The sequence below is a fragment of the Camponotus vicinus genome, unplaced genomic scaffold (genome assembly GCF_025532165.1).
Source record: "Camponotus vicinus isolate PSW18456_S1 unplaced genomic scaffold, iyCamVici1.0 SCAF_8, whole genome shotgun sequence".
NCBI classification, from domain to species: Eukaryota; Metazoa; Arthropoda; class Insecta; order Hymenoptera; family Formicidae; genus Camponotus; species Camponotus vicinus.
This window is the reverse complement of record NW_028141980.1, coordinates 17,648,421-17,676,035: the sequence shown is the minus strand read 5'-3', so window position 1 is coordinate 17,676,035 and position 27,615 is coordinate 17,648,421. Positions and strand designations below refer to the sequence as shown.

The following is a 27,615-nucleotide window of genomic DNA, read 5'->3' as shown; positions in this document are numbered from 1 at the left end:
ATGTACGTAAATGTCAATATTATTCCCGTGCGTTGTTTACGTTTCGCGTTGGCGACCTTCGTTGTTGAGAGATGGTCGTGTTTTTCAAAGTCAATTGTATCCGCGTAACGCAAAATATTTATGCGCCTGTGAAACATACGGCCAGGTGCCTCTGCGCATGCGTCAACAATATGGCGGTCGGCGCCGGTCGAGCCGGCTGTTGCGTCCTCGCGTTTTTGACGTGTGCGTGCGTTCGAATCGTAAATCTGTGCGTGAATCTGCTTCAAATCGAATTGTGTGTAGTTCAAGGACTCTGAAATCGAGGACTTTTTCCCGGGAGGGATGGCTTCGCCTGGATTTCCACGGAGAAATCGACAGGATGATCGCCGGACGTTGACGGAGCGAGTTTTGAATCCGAGGCGACATCGACGCGAAAGGAAAGAACGAGGTAAGCGATAACGATATTTATTCGAGTCGTCAATTTTTCGTTAAAGCATGATCGAAATGGACTCCGATTCTGCGATATATCGGGGTGGGGGGTGGGGGGGCGGGGGGAGAAGGGAAAGCTGTCTAGATAAATTGACGGGAGAGAGACATGACTCCTGCGGTGTTCTCGTATATTTACAGATTATTCGTAATTCATAGTCAATAGTAATCATATATATATAATATGTATATATCAACAAAATAATATTTTAGTCATTCTTACGTCGCTAATAAAATCTAGAAGCTAAACAGTCACAGGGTCTCGATCATCTAAAAAATTGCTGGCTCCTGCCTAGTCGCTATCGTCGCGCGCATTTCGCGCTCTCTACCTAACAATAAATAAACAAACAAGTAGAAATCTATACATTCCCACATCGCGAGCATTAATGATGGTTAATGATGATTATGAATATTGTATGCCGCACGGTCGTAGATAACGAAACGACGTCGATAATTACGACGGTTCGTTGATATTCCGTAGATCGAGCAGCTCTATCGCGCGAACGATAATTTTTAATTAGCACCGTTTACAAAGAAAGAAAATAATGAAACGTATAAGATCGACTTTCTGATTGTAAGAGAGAAAATATTTAAAAAAAAATTTCTATTTTGCTAAAAAAAATTCTCTCTTTCTCTCTCGCATTAAAAAATTTGCATTTCAGGCGTAGATATTTTCAGCCTCTCACATTTTCGCGTATTACATTTACTTACGCATTTATAATTGAATTTTCTTATACAAGTCGGCCTTGTCTTGATATTTCTACAATTAATATTTCCTTTCGAATTGGAATGAGGTGAAGGATTAATTGGAATCGATTGCGCGAAAAAATTTTTCTTTCTTTTTTTTTCTTACCAGCGATAATCTTATTCTCGTTAATAATCTTTTGCATAATATCGTCTGTATCGTTTTACGAATGGCGAAATGGGGACAGAACAGTCTTTGTCTTTATTTTTGTCGCGACGTAGCGTGCCACGTGATCTGTCATCGTCGTTGTGAATGTCGTAGGTGTATGTATGTTAAAACTGTGGTGTCTCTAACGAGGTCGTCGCGGATACCGCTAATAATCGCGTGCGTTTCCGTTAGACGATCGTTTCTACGTTATCTACGACCGTAAACGCAAATCGTACACCAAATGCATCATCTCTATCTCTCGCACATAGCCGCCTTAATTGTACATCCGGGATCAATTACGCCCCGGTTAATCCGCGATACTTCCGTTAACTTGGCACTATCATATTTTATTCCGTGTTGTGGTGTTTTTATGAAAATTTAATATTTCTAAAATCTACCTTCTTGCAATATATCTTTTAGCAATTAATCATCAATTAGTTCTGAATTATTTTGTAATATAACATAATATTAAGTTAACATTCTCGTAATTTGATGCAAAACGTAATAAATTATAGATTAGAAAAAATTAACAATAAATTGGCATTTGATTGTATTCGAGTTTGATTTGTTGTAATAGAAAGGCCAAATTGACGGAAATATCCACGATAATTAATCCATGTTTTTTTTATACGGGCATAACAAGTAAATGAAGGTTTGATTAATTCGATACGATCGCCGATACTCAATTACTCGCTCGCTTAATTGAATGGTTAACGGTTCATTCTGATCATAGCTCTAGCTACGATATAGTCGGAGAAATGAAATTCTGTGGCTCCATGATTTACGCGTCATGTATCCTATCTTACTGCATTAAATCTAAAAAAAAAACAGAATAATGCGCTTCATTTCAGAAACAAAATTTGCTTTGAATTAAAATTGAAATTGTCTCTGAAATAATTTTGATAATCAAATCACAAAAAAAGAGAGTCTAATATGCTTATTCGTAATATATTATATTAAATATATTATTTAATATATTATATTAAATATAATTAAATATATTTAATATATTATATCTAATATATTATATTTAATATAGTATGTTTAATATATTATATTTAATATATTATATTAAATGTATCAGTGTTTAAGAAAGAGAGAAAATATATTTACATCATTTTTTAAGAGAGAGAAAATAATATTAAATGTCAGCATAACTTTGTGTTCTCTACTTTATGCTCCATTTTATTTTGGGATATTTGGAAATTTCTTCTATGCTCTTCGTTTGACACACACGGTAGAACGTGTTATAAATGAATCTACTCCAAAATTTACAATCTCACGGGATACACGGTTCATGCATGGGACTAGAGAATTAACTTGACCGACGCCAATCCATATCGGTGAGCGACTCGCATAAATTCTCGCCTGAGAACTGTACCAATTGCAGCGAGTCACCGAGGAATTCCTTTCGCCGTAACTAAGTGTCGGATTTCGACTCCGATAATCAGTGTCGTGCACGGCACAATGTCTCATGTATTCGTGCGTGTCAACGTATGCTAAATACATTGTCTCTTTTGAAGATTCACGCACTCGTGAACATAAAAAGGACCTTTTCCCTACCTAAATGGACTATCTATACGCTTTCTTTATGGCCCTCCTCTCGCCATAGTTCGCATTTCCCATATTCGTTTTTTTTTTTAACTACCGAATAGCACCTATTTTCGTCATGCATAGCTATGCAATTTATTTTGCGCCGTTTCATTCTTTTTATTTTTTTATTACGCGCTTCAATCCTTTGCGTCCTTTCTACACATGTTATGTAACGCAGAGAAAACTGTACACATATCGCGCGTTTCAAGCGAATAAAAATTTAAGACAGCGATTTATTGAAAAAATTAGTTTAACAGTTTCGACGAGAGATGAATTATTGTACGGTAATAATAATTATTGGATTGCAAAGGATCAATGCGCTCATTTTCGAATCGCCGAATTTACACCAGCATCGGAACATTTTTTATCCTATAACGAATCTTATTTCATTTAACGCGAACAATTAGACAAGGATTGCGCAGATTTACGCTATAAATAGCTCCGTCCGCGTCTAGAATATTCAAGCGTGACTATTTTTGAAATGGCATTTCTACGATACGTTATTGTGTCTCTGAGGTTTTCCGGTGCTCGACGGAAATAGCCGCACATACATACATACGAACGATAAGTGAGCCAAATAGCCGTAATCAATTTGATGCTCTTTAATTGCCTATGTAATATTTTCAGCCGGAACAAACTAGACAAAACGAATTAGAAATAATTATTCTCAATATCGCCAATTATCGGGTGTAATACGTAAGAAAATAAGAATGATTAAAAAAGAAAATAAAGACGATTGTGTAAAATCCTTATTAAAATTATTTCAAGCTTCTTCTCTATAAATTCAGTCGACATATACATTTGCTCTCAAAACCATAAACTTTATTAAACTAACATGTAAGAGATTATAAACGTACGTGTAACATTTAAGCTATAACAATAAGTAAATATTGATTGAAAGCAATTAAGATTCTTTTTATGAGTGTTATCTCGAGGCAATCTAAAACGAGGAAGCTGTTTACAAATCGAATTATCAACAGACATGAAAGAAACGCGCCAATTAATTGAGCTAATTAGAAAAGAAATTAATAAATTAATTTAAATCTAACGGTAGGATTTTTTAATTTAGGGAAGCGCGGCGTTTTACAAAATTCGAATTAATCGAATGCGACGAGATTTTACGATGAAATTAAAAGGCGTAGAATCGAAAATATCGGAGAATCTAAACGCATCATCGTTAATTGCGCAGATGAAAATTCATTGCATACTGCTCGTGTAAACTCGGCTCGTAAAGTCACGGATATAAATATTTGATCGTGACGCACTAATTTCTATTTCGCTGGGATCGGGAAATTGAATTACGATCGCCGTGACAACGCAAAAGTGAAAAAAAGCATCGCGCTAATAACGTTAAATCAATAACGAATTTGATAAAATAACAAGGATACGATAACAAATAACGTTACGAAAAGAAATCCTATCGCATTATACAATACAAAACTCAAATGTAACTTTAAATACATAACTGTATTTCTTTCTCTAATGAAAATTCAATATGTGCTGCATTCTTCGAGATTTTTACACTTTTAGACTTCTTCTAATTCTAATTAAATTCTAATTAAATTAAACATAAAGTTATATCGATGCGATCTGTTTTTCGCAAACAGTTTTGTTTTACAATCTGTGTAAATAATTAGTAACAAAACTAATTCGTAACAAACTGGCAAACGCTTTTCTCGCTGACTACTTATATAAAAGAACAGATAACGTGTACGAAACGGAGGAGCCTCATCACGGCGTTCGCGTATCATTGCACTTGTGTCAAGGGTCTCTACAAAGTTGCGACGATGAGAGAAAATCGCACAGTTTATATCGTTGAAGCAGTGGTGTAGAGGAGAGAGTCTTATAAAACATCACATCAACGATTGTACACGAGATACTTTTTTTTTCTTTCGCTGTAATTCAACCGCGTATTAAAGTTCTGATCTGCGACCTTATTACGGAGTACTTGCGTAATTTTCCGCAATTGCACATTTGACGTGTACGTTTTTTTTTCTCTGATAATAGTGACTGGTCCTATCATGACTTGGCATTGGTTCTGCACAGATATGAGAGAGAATATTCGTGTCTTGTCAGTACAAAAAGTTTAACAGAAAAATATATTTTTGACTCGAACTCGCGATAAGAAATTCGTAGAGTTCTTCAGTCAAAATACGTTACCTCTAATCTCTACTCTACTAACCGATTATCGTCTACATTCGCGTAAGATTTATCACATGATTTATGCCTTTATATAATTTACGAATATTTACCGAATGTGTATTAAGATTGCGCATCGTATAATTCATCCTTTAACACACTGTCAGTCTCGTTCGTATTTTATCTCATTCTTATTTTGGTATATTTAAAAAAAACAAATGTCATCATAATTTTAGATACAGATAATTCATACATGTAGCACATGATAAAAATATCTTTACAAAATAATTCAGAGCATTTTTTCGACAAGATAAAAATTCCAATTTTCATATGATTATTTCTCTCGAGGAAGATAATTTAACGACTACGATAACGTACAATAATAGACTGGGAATATAATAACGAGCGACTAACAGCGAGTTAAAGGAAAATGTACGAACGGAATCGAGTCGACGCCGCTTCGACTACACCACCGCGAGGAGAAAAGGATACGCTTCAACGGGTATCCTGCGGCGGTAATTCCGCAAAGATTCACGCCGGCCAGCGTTTTTTCGTCCGCATATCTCCGCGTCGCTCGTAAAACGGCCTCGGTAAGTAGCCGAAACCGCGTAAGAAGTGGTGGCATCGCGGTGTTTCTCGTCCATTCGCGATTCCTTTCTCCGTGCGCCATTCAGGATCGCTGGACTCGCGGCCAAGGTCATGGTCACGATGGTCAGGAGGCGAGAGTGGTCCTGTGCCAGGAAGAGTGCTGCTGTTGCTGCGGCGGCAACGGCTGCTGTTGCTGCTGCTGTTGCCTCTTCTGGCTGCAAAAATTAAAAATAGAATTGCATTATCATTCTCGTTACGAATCTCGATGCATATGTATATCGAGTTGTCACTGTATTATTTATACTATATCAAGGTGAAAAATCGCATTTACGTAAACTCAATAAAATGGATAAATAATGTATCTTATAATTTTCATAAAATTATGAAAATTATATATTCATATAATTTTTATAAAATTATAATTTCATAAAATTATTAATACACAATTATTATATGTAATTATTTTATTGTCAATATATTGATATTTATTTGTGAAGTTTATAAATAAATATCAATATTCGCAATAAAATAATTGTAGTGATAACAAGTATATGATTTTATATACTTTGATATATTAAACGTGACGTAAAAATGAGCGGTCTCTTTTAATATGTCGTCAAAGTGGCATACTTTATTACTCCTCGCAGAGCAAACAGCTCGCCTAGTTCGTAGTAGCGAGTTACGATAAACAGCAAGGTACGATAAGGGATATAAGATCCGGATCGTCTCCGTCCTTCCTTTCCTCGGGCATAGATACATGTGCGCGTTGTTTCTTTATGAAATCAGTTACGAGACTTTAATGTGGCGTGGAATTATGCGCATACTTTTGCGAGATTCGATATTCGCGAGGATAACGCGAACATTGAAGGAAGAAGCGCGGAAAGATTTCTGCGAAGAAGATGCCGGGCGACGCGTCATCGTCGTGTCTCGATCAATCTCTCGGCACAATAAAATCGACACGTGTCGCGAAAATAACATCGAATCATCATTTAATCATGTACGTCACAGCGTCCACGTAAGCGAGATTACGAGGTTGAGTCGTAATTACAATGGAATGCAAATTCGCGTCGGCGGTCCAGCTTCGGCTCGCAATTATCCGCCGACGCAATTTGGGGACGGATATATATCTGCATTTTCGTCGGCGACGCGAATATATCGCATGATAACGATGGCTATAAATGAAGCTTCAATTAGAAATAGTATTTCATTTTTGGCGACAGACTACGTCGAGACAGCTGATTACTATTTTTTACATATGAATACATTGATATACTATGATATAATGTAGGATGATATAATAGGATAATTAAAAGCTGTTTAATAAATTGAATACTAAGAGCAATTACCTTTGCATTCTCGATTATCCCCTCTGCGGAGACATCGTAAATCTAGCAAACCACTCGACTGTCTCCTCTAAAGGAATACAAAAAGATTACTTATGATTATATAGAACAAAATTGCGCAACATTTCTCATAAATATATTTCTTTGAAATTTTCCATTCGCAAAAAACAAATAAAGTAATAGAAAAGTATATGTCCAGATATACGTAAGAGAATATTATTTACCAGTACGTAAGCCTTTATAGTGGTGACGGTATTTCTTTGTAATAGAAGATAGCGATAAAGAGCGATCCTATATGAAGGACAGTTCTCTTTTTAAATCGGGCATACCGTGGTACGATATAACGTGATATAAATGATGATTTCGTAGAGAAGATAGATAAGCTTAAGATACATTGTCGGTGCATGTTTTAATTGTTATACATTAGAAAAATTAATGGTAAAAATTAAAAATTATAAGATGTAAAAGTTTGATTTTGTTCATAAGTAAATCCCATAAGATTGAATAATAAATATCATTCAAATAAATAATTAGTTCCAAAGCTATACCATTTAATTTAAAGCGACTTATTTTCCACTATTTCGCAAGAAAAAGCGCTCGAGTTGTTGGCGAATGATCCGAGAAAAGTCTTCGAATACAAAGAATTTTAATAAATAAATAAATATACAAATAAATTGAATATAGCAAATATTAGATTTAATATTTGCTATATTCAATTTATTTTTATATTTATTAATTTATATTTATATTCATTAATCAGCTCTTAATTGTACCTGTTGTATTATTGTACAATTGTGCTATTGTACCTATATATTACCTAAACATTAGATTTAATAATTCTGTTTTAACGAAATAATTAGTTAATCATTTCAGTTATTAAATTAATCAAAAATATTTAAAAAAAGATTAATCAATTTAACAGTTAAAGTTTAGCAATTAACTTGTCAACATCAGCTGTTTGCCATATGTATAAAATATACATAATAGAAAAAAGTCAAATCAAATAGAACAGGAATTTTAAAAATAAAATAATATACTTCTTTATAAAATAATAATTTTCAAAAATTAAAGATCACAATGTTATACACTATAATTTATAATTCTATATAGTTTCTCAAGTTGTATAATTTATGATCGCTGAAAAGAGATATTTTAACAGATATTTTCTACCGATTGTAATTTTCGTACAATTGGCTAGTTACCGCAATTAATTTAATTAATTTAATTACTCTGGACAGTTTAAGAAACTGATTTTAAAGTTGCAAGTTTTGCAGACAGCCTCATCGAATTCATGAAATTTCTATCTTGCCGGTTGCATCGCGATTCGTTGGCTTCGCTGCTTTCGCCGCGATCTCTTCTGGATTAGCGGACGCACCGTTATACGTATCGCACGGTTGGGGATGCGTGCACGCGCGTCGGAAGATCAATTAGGACACGCCGCTTAATTGAGAGCGTTTTTCCTACATCGTAATGCAACAGTGAAGCAAGGGTAATCGGGACAATTACTGGCACGCGATTTCGATGCTGAAAGTCGTGGCGGGCCGCATACGCGGCATATGGCGCATTCTCACGGAGTTGAACAAAGTGCACGAAAGAAACGCGCGTTAAAGTGACTCGAAAAGATAAGACTCGCCTTTCGTTTACCTTAGCAAAACGAGATATTACACAGATGTTAAGTATATGCGTAACGCTCCGAAAACGCTCTCTTTCCGAACCGCGAGTCTCTCATATTGATGAGAAAAATAATTGCAACCTCTTTATTATGATTATCTTTGCCATTTCCGGGACAAACATGCGCGATTTTGCCGTAATAATAACATTCGCCAGAAATGATCACGTTGCTATTTCGGAGTACCGTTGAGCGTTTCCCGAATAATGTCACGTCGAGGACAGCTTGCACGTCGGAGATGCTTCTCCCTCTTCCTTTCGTTCTCTTCTTCTTCTTCTTCTTCTTCGTTTCTTTGTATTTTTTTTGGGGCGGGATTTAGAATTTGTGCGTAAAGTGCACGGCAGGGACGGGCTTAATGCTCGGGATTTGCGGCTTATCGTAATTAACGGTTACCCTGGCGCGGCGGTTGTTTATAATCCCGGTGAATTAAACGCCACGATACGTAGAGACGGCTTGGAAACGAACGGTAGGTTGAAAGTTGCGCGATCCGTTTTCTCCCTTCCCGAGAGAATGAAACTTTTTTGCGTCTGACTCGCGCCGGCGACTTCTCCTTGTGTAACGAGACACAGTGTACTCCTCGCGTTCGACGACGATAATCTATCCGCGCTTGCTCGCCACGATTTGAAATATAGATGGCCGAGTTTCAGAGACGCCATAGACGCTCGTCTCCCGACTCTCTTTTTCTTTGGAACGGGTATGAAATATGAATTCCCGATCGAAGACGCTCCAGAACTTCGAACTTTACGCTCGTCTTGCCGGGAGGACACACAGTAAAAGATAAAATGTTAATTATAACATTTTTCACATGTCCCAGAAAGTCCATTCTAAATTTTAAAATAACTCTAACTTCGTCGTATGTTAATTGTTGACAAACTAAAAATGTTAAATAATTGACACAATACTTTACATTTATTTTTGTTATTGTGACTTTAAGTGTGATGTAAAAGTATTAGGTGCGCAACTAAGTTCTCGCTGTTTTTTTTATGAAAATGCAACTTTATTGTGAAAAAATGGTTACAAATGAATCATTCAAAGTATTGCCCATCGCTAGCTACAACTTTTTCCCCATCTTTCTGGCAGAGCTCGAATACCGTTACGGTAAAAGTGTTCATCTTTTGAGGCTATCCACGAATCAAGCCATTTTTTGATGTCTTCATATGAGCGGAACTGCTGATCAGCCAGACCATGTGCCATCGAACGGAACAAGTAATAATCGGACGGCGCAATATCTGGGGAATATGGCGGGTGGGGTAGGACTTCCCATTTGAGCGTTTCCAGGTAGGTTTTAACGGGTTTGGCAACGTGAGGCCGAGCGTTGTCATGCTGTAGAATCACTTTTTCGTGCCTCTGCTCGTATTGTGGCCGTTTTTCGCGCAGTGCTCGGCTCAATCGCATCAATTGAAGTCGATACCGTTCCCCAGTGATGGTTTCGTTCGGTTTCAACAGCTCATAATAAATAACACCGACCTGGTCCCACCAAATACACAGCATAACCTTCGCAGCGTGAATATTCGGCCGAGCCGACGACGTAGAAGCATGACCGGGCAGTCCCCATGACTTTCTTTTCTTTGGGTTGCTGTAATGAATCCATTTTTCATCACTCGTCACGATGCGATGAAAAAAACCCTTCCTTTTTTGCCGCTGGAGCAGTTGTTCACAGGCGAAAAAACGACGCTCAATGTCCCTTGGCTTCAAATCATAAGGAACCCAAGTTCCTTGCTTTTGAATCATTCCCAACGCATGCAATCGCTTGGAAATGGCTTGGCGGGTAACTCCTAATGCTGATGAAAGCTCTTGTTGCGTTTGGCATGGATCCTCATCGAGCAATGCCTCCAATTCAGCGTCTTCGAAGGTTTTTGGCCTTCCTTCACGCGGACGGTCGTCAACATCGAAATCACCGTCTTTGAAGCGACGGAACCAATCACGGCACGTTGTTTCACTTAGAGCAGCATCTCTGTAAACTTTGTGGAGCTCTCGATGCGCTTCAGCCGCCGTTTTCTTCGAATGAAAGAAGAAAATCAACACTTCCCGCAAATGACGACTATTTAGCACAAAATCAGACATTTTCACACAACCAAAAGTATATGACGCCAAAACAAAATCACTACTGTGTCAAAACGGTTTGTTTACCATATGTCTAAGCTTGGTTCATGACGTTTTGGATATGTCGAAATCGACCAACACTTATTGGTGGCGCAATCTATTGACAAACAGCGGGAACTTAGTTGCGCACCTAATAACATACAATTTAATTAAAAATTACGTGAAAAAATAATTACAATACCTCGAAGAAATGCTGAGGACATTAACATATAATAGTAATTATTTTAACTTAAATTATTTGTAATAGAAACATTTGATTTGAGTAAATTTGATTATCTTTGTATGTCAAAGTTCAAGATTATTTGAAGATTCACTTTAACTTAGAATGTTAAACTGACTTTGAGACATGTTGATTGTTTAAAATGATTATGTTAAAAATACTCAAAATAATATTCCATTTCTAAGAGACATATACAAAGTATTAAGTTATAAAGTTGACATAAATGTAACATATGAAAACGTTATAAAAATAATAACATATAGGTTGTACGTTAATTTTACATTAAAGTACTAATCAAAACCTAACACAAGAAAATTCTAACATATGGACGCACAATTTTTTACTGTGCCCTTTCCATCTCTTTTTTCTTCTCTCTTTTCTTCATGATAGAACGAGTAAATGCTCACGAATAGAAGTGAATGAGTTTGTTATTGATATAGATAAATTATTCTCGTCATATAGATATTTAAAGACGTTGCGATCATGGGATGCTTATTCGAATGAAGTAACATTCATTGGTCTCGAGCGAGAAATACGTCTTGATCGCTTCTTTTCCTTTTTTTTTCTTTTCGATAAAGCAAGCATCACGGCTGCCTATGTTGATTATAGTCTGTTTTTTTTTCGTCCCTGTAAATTACGATTCCCCGTACAACGTATCGATTTCGTGCCGTTGTGTTCATCCTGATATATGTATGCGTGTATTTATATGTATGCATATAATATGTATATATCAAAGTATATGCATATGCACCGATGTTTTTTTCAATAATATATTTAAATTTCATGCCGCGTATGACGCGACTATCGAATATGTATCAGGTGGTAAAATATGCAAAAGTGCAAAGCATCTAAATGACGTGGGAATATTTATCGTCGAATTGGGCAGCTTTGTTATAAATACAGTGCTTCCGATTAAATTTCGTCTGCTAAAACTGATCCGTTTCGTCCCTTTATAAGCATCAGTTCTCATTAAGAAACATCGACACTCATGAAATATTAACCCAGCCGATAGCGAGCTATAATTTCCAGACTAATGAAGAGCTCGCCCGTCATTTTCATTAGGGGACATCGATTCTACGCGCTGAATAAACAAGAAATAAATATTCAAAGATTATGATCTCTGATGACAGCAATCCGTCTATAGACACTTTAATTATTACGCGCGAAACTTATGATGGAAGAAAAAGAGCTAAAATTACAATAAATCCGTATAATTTTGCAGCTCCAAGCATTATATATTCCATAATTAATTAAACTTGAAAACGTAAAAAATAATATTTTATTCGAAAGATGAAATTTGATTTGGTCTTTGAAGCAGATTTCGTGATTAAACGTATGATATCACAAAATTTGATGCCAGAATCGAAATCAATATATTTTCGCAGTATTTTAAATATAATTTTTTATTGCATGTATATTTTGAAAGACTAAATCTCGATAAAGCGAGCGAGATTGTCGATTAATAATTTTCCCTAATTTGCACACGTGTAAACGCCCGTCCTTTGGTCTAAAAGAAATTCCGAACTTTATTTGGGAAAGTTTGCGCGCGCGAGAAAGAGGTATGCATTCCGAAATGGTTGCGGAATACCGTGCTGAAAATTTGATGAGGGCTCGACACGAGGTGTTCCTGATGGGCGAATGTCGGCCGAAACACTTTTGCGCCATTTACCCCGAAAACTTTATTAAGTTCGATCGCTAGATGAATTTTCGGCCAAACTTTCTTCTGCTCTTGTAAATTGTTCGCTCTTCAAGTTACTTAATACTAACGTTAGTACAAAGTTCATGGACGTTTGTCGTGATCAACGAATGGCCTCTGTTTGTATTATACTCTGTAAAAGTTAGAGGTCTTGTGCCTTATCGTATTCCACTGCTTATCACATTGCATGAATTAGACTTGTTGTTTATTTTATATATTGATAAAATATATAATAAGATCATAAAATCAAATTATATATTATAATTATATGTGTATATTATGAAGTATAATGATATGTATATAAAATAATATATATAAATGAAGTAAAAGAGGAAAAGAGAGAGTATAGCACACTATTATATGATTATGAAAAATAGATAATAAACAATAAACAAAGTAAAAAAAATAGAATGCAATTTAGAATATATCGTTAAATATTTTTTATGTAAATTTTTATGGCGCAAGGAAATAAAGAGAAATCAAAAAGATTGATGCCAGAAGATATCCACTTTATGCTTTCTATATAATAACATCGTATAATTATTTATATCTTAACTTAATCTTTTCCCCAGAATATTTTCAATAATATGCTAATTATTATTTTATTAAAATTATACAAATATAGATTGATGAGATTCAAAATTTTAGATGCATTTGATTAATATGTGTTTGTTTAACTGTGTACATCGCTTTACTAAAGTATTTTAGGTTGATGTTAAATCGAGGTTGGATGCTTATTAAGGTCACACTCGTTGATAAGCTAAGTACTTTTTCTCGTGTCACTGATCGTCTTTCCAGCTAAGCTACCGTTCAGCCGTGCGAGATAAAATGTGGGTCGCTTTGAAAGGAACGTGTATATTATTGTCTAAATTATACTATGGAGAGACATTGCTTGCTCGCAATATTTAATAAGTCTCAAAAGTTACTTAATAAATATCTAAAAAGTATACATCTTTGTACATGAAAATTTCTAATATAATTTCGAAGTATCCTCTTTTAAAAAATGCCCGATTTACACTAAAATGTGCGTTGAGAAAATTTTTCTGAATCGAGTTTTTCTGAATCGATACATCGTCGTTTCAACTAATCACGCGGCTTTGAATGAGAGGAGAAATTCGCGCGAGCGTTGATCCTTCTCCTTCATTTCGCGTACTCGAAAACGTCGAGTACGTACCGGCTTGCTTGCTGGTCTTCGTGCTGTAGTACGCGGATCCTAGTACCAGCGGCGACACGACCGGTACTCAACTCGTAACGACTCTTTGCAACGACGAGGACGATCGATCGAGGTGCTCTCGGTCTGCACGTGCGCAGATTACGTCCTTCTCTCTCTCCCCCTCTCTGTCTTTCCCCTTTCCTTCTCGCCCTCTCTCTCTCTCGCTCTCTCGCTCTTTTTCTCTTGTTCTCTCGCTCTCTCTCTCTCTTCTCTCTCTCTCTCTCTCTCTGTTTTTTCTTCGCATCTTCCTCCCTCTGTACGCTACCACGACCACGTCACTGCTCGTCGAGGTGAGCCCAACGAAGCCATCCTTCCATAGAGCCGCCCACGCGCTCACACACGAACGTAACACGTCCGCGCACATGTGTGTCGATACACACATCGATCCAATAGCGAGGGTAGGCTTCACGGTGGTGTCGAATAGCTCGCGAATCTTAATACAAAAGGGTAGATACGTATGAGCGACGCGTAAGAAAGCGCCACGTGGCTCGATCCGACACGTGCATACCGACAATCACCAATTGTTTGCTCACGTTCCTCTAACATCATTCGATAATTCAAGATCAATCGATTTCGGATAATTTGATTTAAATTGACCAGCGGCACAAAATATGGCGTAGGAAAGAGAAAAAGGGATAGTCACGATCTCTCGAGAAACCACCCGACAGCACATGACAGTTTGATTACCTCTGAGAATTTTTCATAAGATAGATTTAATTGTATTGCATTAGAAGTTTATCAAACCATTACGCTCCTTTTGCGTAAGTGCCTTTTCCTCGCATTAAGCGCACGATATTTTTTTTAGAAGGGACGATCCCCCTTCGGCTCTACATACGGCGGTACTTTGTTTCTAATAAAACGATCGCCACATCGGCGATTAAGCTCGCTGTCTTGAAATGTTCCTCGCTTTTACAATCTCCCATCCCCCTTCCCCACCCTCCCCGTTCGTTTCATTTCTTTTACTTTCATCGATCGTCGCGTCTCCGACATCGCGCGACGCTTGACGCAATGACATCGCCAGCGTTAAAGTGAAAAAAACCGGCGAATGATAAGCCACGTATGTCCACGTTTTTCTTTCGAGTTAGCTTGGTACGGGTTCGCATACGGGGTCGAATCCACGTTGTCATCGTGAGCAAATCTTTACCTGGTGCCCATGGTTACGGGCACCAATTTCGTGCGGTGGCGACGTTAATCGTTCAAAGACGAGTCACGTGGCCTAGGGAGACTTATACGTGTCACATGTTTCGACACAATTTTTTTCGTTGGAATTTTGACAAACATATGATTAATTTTGCCTGATTGGAAAAGTAATTGAAAAACCATATGCCCGTAGCGTGTAATAATTACGAAAGAATGGTGTTGGAACACGTGTCAGTATCGATGGAAATTTCAAACTCGCCCAGATAAGCCGAAATAGAGCTACGTCTACGAGCATATTTTGCGCCGGCTATATATAAACATTGATCCACGAAAGATTCCACGGCGGCCACTCTATGGCGAAACTAAATTTTCTAAAAAAAGAACGTACGCGAATGTATCGCGCACATAATCGTCGCAAATATGCGATCTACTGAACGCCATCTAATTTTAACATTCAACTGCTGTCTGAATTTAACATCTCAACTCGACTATAATCAAATCACGAAACAGATATTTTATCAAGTGTCAGAAAAAATTATAAGACTCCTTAATAATAAATTTATTTTTCTCCCAAGATGCTACTCGCAATTCATTCGAAATAAATTCAAGATTTAATACGATGTAGAAGGATAATTTTGGAAATGTACAGTCGCGTCTTCATGGAACAAGGGAAGTTCGGCAAGTCGAAAATTCAAAAAAATCTGAAACTTGGCATAATTTTAGAGTAATATATCCTAATAACGAAATCATTTTTTGTTGAATATTAATTATCCGGGCGTAGGATGGTTGAATTTGGCGTAACACATAAACTTTAAAATATATATAATTTAAAAATGTTTTCAAAATATAAAAAATATTGAGTGGTGGGGGTATTTTGAAAAATTTTATCATTTTTAAAAAATCCAAGTACGCAATTGTAAAGTACATTTAAAGCCATAAAACATTTGTTTGAACATAGAAATCTTTTATATTTCTATTCGCTTCGAAAAAATCGATTTTCTAGCGGTTGGTTATACCCCTAAACCCGTTTTTTAGCACCAACAAAAAATGGTTTCGTTATTAGGATATATTACTCTAAAATTATGCCAAGTTTCAGATTTTTTTGAATTTTCGACTTGCCGAACTTCCCTTGTAAATTATCGTAGGCATTAATAGTCGCCATCCGATTTTCTCGTCCTTGCACTCGTGATCTTCGCGCTCGAGTGTGCGAGAGAGACGCATATTTAGCGCTAAATGAACACAAAGAATACGGGCCATTGTTTGCGCCAGGAGAATATGCGTAACATCGATCCGCGAGAGCGGTTGCGTGTGCTAATGAAGTACGAATCTGAGCACGTGGTGCGTAGTCGCATGCCTGTGTCCTCGTTCCGCCGTTGACTCCCTCGTTGCGTAAATACTTGAAGGTCGTTCATAACGTTAACGTCGTCGGGCGTCCCTGAAACGAACGGATTTTCCGACGATCGATGTCTGATTTCCTGTTTTGCATTATTTAGCACCCGCGCGCGAATGTCTTGATGTGCTCATTAAGTATACAGGAAAATTCTTTGTAACATTTGAAGACGAAAATTCTAATACGAAAATGTCGAGGCTATAACATAAGTTTTCAAATGGGAAAAGTTTAAAGCTCACGAATGACAGGGCTAAAGTTTCGCGCTCAGGGGTGGCAAATTGGCTAATAAGAAAGATGCTTCCACGAATCGAATGCTTTTGATATTGATGAAATTATTGTGAAGATACTCAAGAATTTCATTAAAAATTGTCAATTTAAACTTTTCTCATTTGAAAACTTATATCATAGCCTCGACATTTTCGTCTTAAAATGTTACAAAGAATTTGTCATTAAAATATTTATCAGGAATTTAGGAACACCCTGTATGTATTCTGTCTGTGGGATAAACCAGACAAGTAATTTTAGTAACTCTCGATTAAAATATATCGTTATGAAAATATTTATATGTAAATGAAGAGTATATAATCGAACTCTCTTTCGCGAGAGACCATTGACCGGATAAGCGAGTGACGTTTTGCCGATCGATTTCCGCGCTTCGCATAGATTTCTACTTCGGGTAGTAGATCTGGCCTATCTTTAAGCCACTTATCCTATTTGCGTCTGACGTATTCGAAACTATAATCCCTGATATCCCGTCGAATGGATTTAGATTGTTGTAGTGCGTTGTTCAGGCGATCAATCGTTGCTCGATGTAGCTACGAGTACTCTTGTTCCGCGTTCTTCGTCGCTTAGAAGCGATAGAACTTTGGCCAACTTTTTCCCCGAAGAACTACTTCGACGTCTTCTTTTTTTCGCGTTTGTTGCAATTTTATTTTCTACGCGTAGGCACGTAAATTATAGTCGATAATTTTTTTCTTTTCAAAGTATATATACAATATATACAATATATACAATATTCGCATTCTCCGATAATATTTCAGTTTCACAATCAAATACTTTTTGTTATGTAAATTATTGTTTTTCTCTCTTTAGATCTATTTCGTGAGAAAAAAATATTTCTGTCGACTTCTCGTAACGAAAATTAAAATCTCTTCAAAAACAGTTTTAAAATAGCTTTTGCTTTTTACGTGAAATTTTGATATCACCCTTTACAAACGGGACGAATTGCGATATATGCGCGCTTCCTAGTGATATCCATCGATCCGCTTTTAAAGGGGCGTTCACATCGGTGATATATACCTACCTACCTACGTACGTACGTTGGCGCTGTCGGAGAGGGAAAGAGACAGAGAGGAGTCTCTCCATGACAGTCCCAGGGGACCAATGACCCCCAGTGTCTGGCTCGATCACTGTGTCGCGATGCTCGTTACCGACACAAGGCGACTTTATAAGCGATACCGCGAACTCGGTCGAACAGTCCACGATCGTAAATGCTTGGAGCGAGTTATCGCTACGAGAAACTGGGAACTAGGCAGAGAGAAATGGCTAGAGGAAGCGAGCTAGAGGAAGTGAGGAAAAAGTGGGCAGAAAGAGGAAGAATCCGCAGGCCAGTTCCAATAGGTAGAAAAAATAGACTCAAGAGATAGAGAAGAATAATAGATAGTATCACGCTTGCACGACAAAACCAAAAGGAGAACAATGATACGCCTGACAAAAGAAAAGAAAGAAAGAAAAAGAGAGAGAAGAAAACGAAGAGATGCTCTTCCATCCGCCGACTTTTTCTCCCTCCAGCTTTCGATCAGCTGCTCTCTCTTTCTCTCTTTATTCCTCCTGCTGCGTCTTTCTTTCTATTTCCCGAGCCCATCTTCCTTTCTCGCCCGTTTTCTTCCTCTACCTGCGACGATACGTAGGCGTGGACGTGGGCGAGGTGAGTCTTCAGGGCCGGCAAACATCGACCGATCCCAGCAAGACGTCTCGTAAATCGCGCTGACCCTTGGGTCCTTCCAAACTGTCGATAGATACGTCCCTGCCGATCCAATTCTATGGCGGGAGATCTCCTCGGATTCCATCGCAGAGCAAGACGGAATCGGGCACGAATAGTACGCAATACACCGCGAGAAATATCGCTGACGATTATCGTAGTTAGTAGCGTACGCTGAAGCGTTGGATATGCGCGGATTCGATTAACTCGATCTGTCGAATTGGGTCCGATCTCTATAAATCTTCGAAAGCAATATCCGGATTCCCGAATCGGAGTTGCGATCGCTCTCGCAAATCGAATTTAGCTGTATAGTTTCATATCGAATTCCAATAAACGTTACAATATTATATATTGTTCAATTCTCTTTCTCTCTTCTCATTCTTCAAAATTCGAGCAATCTATTTTTAAAAATATTTTTAAATTTATAAACGTTCTTTAACGTAAACTTACTCGGCCGTTAATATTTATTACGTCTTCTATTTAACCTAACATGGATGATTTAATTATGAGAAGAAGGAAAATATACATGACCCTTTCTACTCTATCCATTCATCGTTACATCACTGAGAATATATGATTGGATTTATTTTTTTAAATTATCATTTGATTACTTGACACGACGTGCGCTTCTTGCAAAGTGTGCAAACTCTTATCAACGAGTGATGTACATCCTGTTGATTTACAAAGTTGCACGATGAATGCTAATCGAAGCGATACGCTGGGAGACATATTTTCAGCGGGGCTCTTTTTTTCCAACGTTTTTGCCACGTGAATGCGATTACACAAGAGGGTTATGCAACAAGTATCGTGCAGACAAATAATAGAAAGAAATATTGTTATGATGTATGCCCGACGTAATTCCGCGACAAAGCTTCAGCTTTTTGCATAAAAGTCTGATTAATCTAAATCATTAGCGCACACGAGGTCAAACTGGAAAACACATTTCGAAGAGAAAAATATCTAAATTACACAAATCTAATCAGTTTAGATCTAAATATTGAGAAATACAGATATCAAGAAAATGAATGATCCTTTCTCGGTGGGGGATCGTTACTCCGGAATAATAAACTAATCTCTCCCTCTTTTCGACCGCCCGCTCACGAGAGGGTTAAATCCCACCGAGATTTTTGCTTCCTGTCCGGCACCCCTCTCCTCTTCCATTTTACCGCGTCCCTCCGCGCTTTCGAATTCCCCGTGTCCTGTTCGTGGCACGATCGATGAACGTTCGTGTCGTCGTGTGTCGACACGAACGAGGGTCCTCCTCTAATGCCTCTCCCTCTCATTAAAACCGTCCGTCCGTCCGTCCGTCCGTCCGTTCGCTCGCCGACGTAGAGTAGCATCCTAATGCTATTTACACAAGTGCTCCCCGCCCGTGGCGAAAGGGCGTTCGGAGCCGTGTTCTCGAGACCGTGCATGTCGCACGCATAACACCCGCTGGTGCGCACCCGCGTTTATTACATCACACCGTCTCGTGCGATCAAGCACCGTGTAATCTGAGCGCGTTTCGGAACTTTTCGCCGGTGTGTTCCTCTTTGTCTTTCAGGGAATCGCGATACGCGTTCCATTAATTGTCGACCAGGTCCTCAAGTCCCTCGCGTTTCATTACCGAGACCGGGGGAGATTTAGTGCCGACTGTAGAGACCCTCCTCTACCTCGGCGAATCGATAACTATTTCCGTAAGCTTTATTACAGAGAGATTCCTGTCGATTAATTTACTAATTTTGCATCTTGCCTGGTATCTAAGCAAGATTATAGTTGTTGTTTGCTAAGAGATTTTATACTTTGCCTCTGTTACGTCGAGAAATATATTTTTATATATGTATGTAATATACAGGGTGTTTCTTAATAGGTGCGAAAAATTTTAGGAGATGATTCTTTGTCGAAAATTAAGGGGGTTTTTCATATAAACATTAAAAAGTTTTAATAAAAAATTGAATAGGGGTTGCTAGTTTCATCCCCTTATAACAATACGGGAGGCTGAAGAAAATATTAATAAATAACCTTTTTACTTGTAGAAAATATCCACCTAATTTCATTTCTTTAACTTGTTCGAAATTTGAGAAAAAAATAAAAACCTAATTCTTACTCCCATTTTTGGAGTAGTGTAACTCCACAGGGAGGGATGTAGCAGTACATGTTTATATGAAAAACCCCCCTTAATTTCCGACAAAGAATCATCTCCTAAAATTTTTCGCACTTATTAAGAAACACCTTGTATATGGAAATTTTTTGCTTTCTTTTTCCCTCTATAAGATCTTATCACAATGTGTCAACATGACATAAGCATGACATAAACATATTTTTTTTACTGGATAAGATAGACTAACTGGTAGCTATTGGTTTTTTTATAAAATATTGACGTTAATTGAAGAAGATATGTGAGAGATATATGAGAGTTGTTTTCATTTAGTCAAATCTATTCAAGGTTAATATAGTAGAGAGGCAGCTTTTAAGCTGATCTAAACATGATAAATGAAGCGATCTCTCGTGCGTGAACAATAATATTTTCTCCGGCGCGACCAGCGAAGAAATTACCATACCGTCACTGGATAACCTTATCCTTTCTACCCACGTATTGTTATCGGTCCTTCGGATCTATACCTGAGCCTACGAATCCTAAATATGCGGACTTGCGCAACCGCGCAGCCTTGTCGTCGATGTCGAGCTTAGCGAGCTAAGCGTAGACAACGAACGTAGGACGAAAAGCGTTTACCACGACCCAGTTTCGCGTTGTGCCAATGTGGCCAATCGTATTCGAACGGGCGTTCCTCATTAAACAAGTCTCGATTAATCAATTAACAGTCTACTGCACGATCGAGACTGGAAATTTCCAGAGCGAGAACTCTTCGCTTGGTGCGCTTCGAGCGCGGTGATTGGCGTTGCCAAAAATTTCGAGAATTCTATTCTAAGCGTACTTTACGTTGTTACTTTAGATTGTAGAAGAATGCGATGCGAAATTTTATAGAACGACTAAGAAGAAAAAAAGATTCGGACGACGGAAATGAAATGAAAATTTTGACCGTCACATCGTAATTTTTTTTTCTTTTACAAAATGCACCTATTTATTTGGTCGCAATTATACCTAATGATGGCTGCCAATTCTCTTTTCGATGTCTCACGAAGGAAGTAGCGGGTCACGCTCGATGTAGGAGGCACGATATCAAAGTCTTCTTCTTTCTCTCTCTCTCTCTCTCTCTCTCTCTCTCTCTCTCTCTCTCTCTCTCTCTCTCTCTCTCTCTCTCTCTCTCTCTCCCTCCCTCTCTCTCTCTCTCTCTTTCTTTCTCACTGCATTCGATTTAATTTAAATATTTAACAGTGTCGATGTGTCGACGCGTACGATAATCGCGACTCGTTATAGGCTCGAGTGACAAGCTCCCGTGGTGGAGTTTGTTGAGCGCCCGCGCTACCAGCACACGTCTTTGTATTAAGATGCAAATGAACCCCGTCGCATCGACGGCAATCGTCTTGGTGAGTCGCCGATTCTACATCTCGAGTCGCGGCGAAATGGAACCGCAAAGTAGCCTCCTCGCCCGCGCGATTCGTATGCATAAAGCATATCGCGATATGACGGATCTCCCGAGGGACGCGCGGACACGCAGGTCGATATAAAATGGTAGAAATTTAATCGCTCTACAACACGCGGCGACGAGAATATAAACGCATTTGCACGAGTCGGAGCACGCGTTGCGTGTTAATAGTAGACGCGGAAGGGATCAGAATGCACTTCCTGCGCGCGCGTCTCTCGCGTTTAAATAAACGAAGCCGACCGTGCCACTTCTCGACGTCGTCCTTTTTTTTTCTTTCCTTTCTTTCCTCGTCACCGAATCGTGGCGCGCGCTTCATCGCTTTGCTCGTCTTCCTCGCGACTTCTCGGTAGGCTTAACAGCATTGTTTTCGTGCACTTGGTTCATCATAATCGTTATTAAGGCCGACCTATTTGCACGCGAGGAAGTAAAGCATCGATTTTTGTTCCTGTGTTTTTTTTATTTTTTTATTATTATTTTTTTTTTTAATTTTCCTCCGTTCACCTCTTTCGCTCTAAATATATCCGACGTGCTGTCCGCTCGCCTACACGTTTGCCGCGTTTCGTCGGATATATTACATTCTAAATGAACATTTAATTCTATTAAATGTTGCAACGTGCGTAATTCGTTTAATTGAATCACTCGGCGCAAACATTGATGTAAAAAAATGTACAATAATCATCGCTACCGATCGAATGCATTATTTCGATTATATTTCGACCACTTGCAAATTTGTTACGCGTCCATAATTTCAAACTATATGAGGCCAACTGATGAATATAGAATATACATTGATGATTGAATATAGAATATAGAATATTCTCGGCTAATTGAGTTGTTTACTCTAAAAGATATGTGATTCAATTGGGAATTGAATTAATTTGAATACGTATTCTATTCAATCGTGTGTTTTTAAATTTTATTTTTTAACAAACAAATTGATCATATATCCATCTTTCTTTGAAGGGAGATATAAAATACATAAAATAATAATAGAGCAAAATTCTTTTTCAATTTTATATCAGCGTCCACACTGAATGTGAAATTCAAGCGCTTTTTTTTTCGTTATATTTTGGTATTTTTTTCTACCTGTATAATTAGTCATTTTATTTTTTTCGCTTATTTATCAGAGTTATTACGCAATGAGCGAAAATAGCTTGACTTAATGCGAGGAAGATAAGAAAAAAATAAATGTGAACAAAATTTACCTGCCGAACAACGGGTGCCATAACTGCGACTCGTCCGGCGAGGTCGCTGTGGAACTCACTTCCGGCTCCTGCTTGAGCAATCCGCTGCGCACCCTGAGCAGAGGCGGATGGGGATTGCGTGATCGGTTAGCGCCGCTCGAAAGATCAATCGGTTGCGTCGGCATCAGCGTGCCAATCGGCTTACAGCTGAGTTTCGGCCTGCTGGGCCCGCCGCCTCTCGCGCCGTTGTTGTTCACGTGACCGGACGATCCTTTGTTGACGATGCCATTAACGCTATTAACGACCCTGGGTTGTTGCGGTTGCGCTCTTGAAACTGGGCCTTCACCGTGATCCAGCACGTGCTGTAGATGCGCCAACGATATCACGAGTAGATCGGGGTCCCGGATCAAATCGGGCCTGGTGAGGGCCTCGGGCAGCCTCAGCTCTGGTCTACTGGCCAGCAACTTGGGGATCTCCGTCGCGGGCGCGGCGGCCAGACCCGGTAAATAATCGCGGGGAACCAGGAGAGGATCGGGGATCAGATAGCCGACGGTCTCGATGAGTTCGCGCAACTGGCTGGCCGGGTCCAGGAGCTTGTCCGTGCTGCTGGACGTGGCGCAAGCGACCTGATTTTGGGTTTGACGATCGGTGAAGTAGGTCTTCGTTTTGGCGGCGGTTTTTTGGTAGCAGCCAATCTGATTGGCCTTTTGCCGTTGCCCGCTCGACTGCCATTCGACGGACATCGGCCTTTTGAGCGCGACGCGATCTGTCATCGTATAAAAGGTGCTAGGAATGTCGCCGCTGGACATCGGCCTGCCGGAATTCCTCGTCTCCTGACTGTGGACGTTGAGGCGTTCCTGGAAGCTGCGCTGATTGCCGGTCCTCTTCGTTCTATCGACGCTCGAATGCACAGATCGAGAAACAGGCTCGATGCTCTGATCGAATCGCGTCGATGGTCCCTCCTTCGATCTCTCATAGTCTCGCAGTTCCGCACAATTGGACGAGGCTAGAATGCTCTTCAGCGTCAATTCGCTCTTGGCATCTTCCGAACAGGAAACCGAACAAGGCGGACTCGGCAGTAACCTCTCGAGATATGCCGATGATGGTCTTCTAGATGCAGGGGAGCAAGGAATTCCGCTAGGCTGAGGAGAAACTACGGTGCCGCGTGACCGTAGTTCCTCCAAGACTTGCTCATCGAAATGTTCGAGATCTTGATATTTACATTTGGCCTGCGCTTCGTTGCTTCTGCTGGAGCCGATCCAGTGCGAATCGCTCTTTACGTTCTCGAGCGAGTTCTTGCGATCTTCCCGATTGGAGATTCTGGAACCGGGCTTGCTGTAATAATCCGCGTCAACGGTGTCATATGCCAGCGAGTCCGCCTTCTGCCGTCTGAGATCCTCCAAAACTTGCGAGTCGCAATCGTCCTCGTCCTCTTCCTCGTCTTCTTCGTGGGGGAATCTATCCAACTTTAATTGTTCCGGATACGTGTCGGCCTTGTTGAAACTGACGGTACTTTCGGGCGATTCGACGCGACGTTTCGTACTCGGTGAGGTTGTCGTCGTCAACTGACCCGAGGCGCTTCTGTAGCAATAGCTCGGTATAATGATCGACAGACCCGGTAAATTGCGAGGCGAATTCATGCGTCCGCCATTGTCGTTTACAAAATCGCTCGAGTTCTTGAGTAGTTTTTCGACACATTCCGCTTGCGAATCCGGCGACCTGCTCGATGAAGACGCCTTCGAGGGCGGTCGCGCAGGTGACACAATCAGATTCTTGTCGATCTCGGGTATATGATTCCTCGTCACGGACACCGAGAGCCCTGGCGTGTTTCTCAGAGCGTCGAGGATCTTGGAGCTATCGTTGTAATCGATTTTCGCCGGCTCGCCGGGCTCGTCTGGCGCCTCCTCCTCAGCCTCCGCCGGTGTTTCCTCGTCGGCCGGTATCCTTGGCCACGTGACCAGGGAGTTGGATTTGCACGTCGACCGATCGACTAGCCCGCCGTCAGCTTCGGCGATTTTACACGAATTCAGCGTCGTCTCGGGATTACCTTGCGACGAAAGAAGCGCGAGCTTGTTTTCTCCGCGAATTTTTCTGTCCATCATCTCCTTCAGGCAACAATCCTCCTCCAAGATCTTCTCTTCGTGCACTTCCAGTTTATCATCAATCTCATCATTTTGGTCGATGATCTCGGCCTGGTAACTAGATACCGACGTTCTTTTCGATCTATCTTTTGCACAGTCGGATTTCACGTCCTTGACTTTTCTTTCTACAAATTGCTTCTCGCCAAGAACTTCGTAGGTTTTGGTAGAATCGACCGGTAGATCAGCGCTGGGAGTGTCGGTGGCGAGAACGGGCGAGGCTGTTGCATCTATCATGTTCAATATGTCCTGAATGCCCGCCTTGTTCACCCGACTCGGTTTCCCGCTGTCTTCTTCCTCCTCCTCTGCCTCTTCTTCCTCCTCGACAGCATCTTTCTCGTTTTGCTCGTTACTTTCCTCCATTCGCTTCGTCTCGTTCGCCGCTGCGTCCTTAGTTCTCGAGTGGCGAACGACATTTTGATGCGCGCTCTCGGGAAGTTGCGACAAATGTAGCTGCTCCAGAACGACGCGCGGTTGGAACAGCTTGTCCTTTTGCAACCTCTCCAAATTAACGCGACCGCCTAATCTATCTTTGCTCCTTAAGCTGGATAGACGATCTTCCACCTTGCTCCGTTCGCGATTCTTATCCTCCTCTCCATTTTTCTCCTCACCTTCGTTGTCGTTATCCTCGTCCGAGCAACTTTGACCGCCAGAATTCCACTTGGAACCCAAATAGGAATATCCACGTCGACTCGTCTCTTCGTCGTAACGTCTCTTTCTGCCTGCGCCTTCGCCAGTAAGCAAACCGTTCGTCGCACCGTTTGCCGTATATTTTCGCGGATGGCGCCGATGGGAGCTGGTCATGGCGTTGGTCGGCGCGACCTCCTGGTGCCGCTTGCCATTTTCCTTCTCGTCGTTGGACGAGACCGACGAGGCCGGTGATGACTCGACCGGGCCCGACGTCGTCCTCTTGCAGGCCGTGCCCAGGGCGATCGTGTAAACATTGGACGTTGTACGCGGTATCGAGCGCCATCCTTGCGCGGTTTTCGTGAGCTTGATGCGATTCCGCTTATCGTAGTCCTCGCATCTCACCTCGACGATCCTCTGCTCGCGCTGCGACGCCCACAGGAAGATCGGATTGACTTTTGGCCGCTTCTCCTCCGGTTCATCCAGGGTTCTATCTCGCGACGCCTTGTCCCGGACGCGCTTCTGATGCTTCTGGTGATGATGATGGTGATCGTGATGATGATGATGATGGCGTCTTTGACGACGGGGCACTGTGCCCCGCGCAGGGGCCCCGCTCATCACTCCATTCAACGAACGGTGGTTACTCTGTCTCTCTCGCCCGACGGGATCGCATCCGGCCGCTTGATTGTTAACGATCGATAGCGATGACTCGGACGATCGCTGCTATATCGAATTATCGCGAATTGTCGCGAAATACGATGCAACATACGAGCTTCCTGTCGCGCGAAATCGTCTACGTACGCGATTTGGTCTCGTTTTTTACGTGCTTTGGTCCGCCGCTCCGGCGTATTTCTTCAATATAATTTAGACGCGTGAACCCGTTTGCAACAGCATCGTGCATCGTAGACACCCGGTAGCGAAACGCGCGCTATGACGTAGCGTGGATTGCGCGGTTCCGATCGCTCCAAGTCGAAACGAACCCCGTTCGCGAACGACCGTTCACCGAACTCGTTCTCGCGCAATCGAACTCAAGGCCATCTCGCCATTGTCGTCCCGGAACGAAACTTCCGCGTCTACTACCACCGTTCTCGGGACCAGCCGCCTGTTCCCCTCGCGCGCTCGTAATCACCGTGGTATTATCGCGCTGTCACTGCGGCTGCGGGACCGCGGGTTCGTCGACATCCACCGGAACGACTCGTTCGCTTCCGATCCCGACGCTCGAGTCGTCGACGCCGAGGTCGCCGGCGTTCGTCCGGCTATCGAACCGTGACACGACGCCGCGCAGCCGAACGGGGACACGCGAGAGCACGGGCGTCGATCCTCATCGGGGCTCGTCGTCGCGGCGCGTCGACTCGCGTCCAACTCGCGGCATCCTCGACGAGCTCGGGATCGCCGAGCACCCGGGTCGACCCATCGGGGCGAACCCTCGCGACCCGCGAAGGTGAATGTCCTGGACGATGTCGGAGAGAAGATGGGGAACACCGCGAAAGACACCTTCCGATCGACTGAACGCTCGCGATTCCACTCGAGATGCGCTTCCCCGACGATCACTCGCGCTCTATCCTCGATCCCTCCGCGCACCGCCGTCCGAGGCTCCTCCGCGTCTTGGGATTGTCACCGATGACATAACACCGTGGTGGATGGCCACCGGTTACATGTTACGCGCGGAGTCACTGCCTGGGAGCTACTGGCGGCGGTGCCTCCTCG

At 40.9% G+C, this 27,615-nt stretch overlaps 1 protein-coding gene across 2 annotated transcripts; it reads right to left on the bottom strand.

Annotated features, from left to right (window-relative positions):
- Window positions 1-579: 579 nt before the first annotated feature.
- On the bottom strand, window positions 580-27,615 carry LOC145975984 (uncharacterized). Of its 2 annotated transcripts, XM_083106777.1 has the most exons (3): window positions 23,165-27,615; window positions 7,024-7,090; window positions 580-5,892 (listed from the first exon to the last, which is right to left on the bottom strand). In XM_083106777.1, exons 1-2 carry the CDS (start codon window positions 26,524-26,526, stop codon window positions 7,066-7,068), a joined length of 3,387 nt encoding a protein of 1,128 aa, XP_082962903.1. In that variant the 5' UTR covers window positions 26,527-27,615; the 3' UTR covers window positions 580-5,892; window positions 7,024-7,065. The 2 variants fall into 2 exon arrangements, with proteins under 2 accessions (XP_082962903.1, XP_082962902.1); XM_083106776.1 differs by lacking the exon at window positions 7,024-7,090.

Coding starts and splice junctions, on each gene's coding strand:
- LOC145975984 (XM_083106776.1), bottom strand. CDS start 26,526: ATGAGCGGGGCCCCTGCGCGGGGCACAGTGCCCCGTCGTCAAAGACGC. Junction 5,893..23,164: donor TGGCACCCGTTGTTCGGCAG/GTAAATTTTGTT, acceptor TAATTTTTGCAG/CCAGAAGAGGCAACAGCAGC.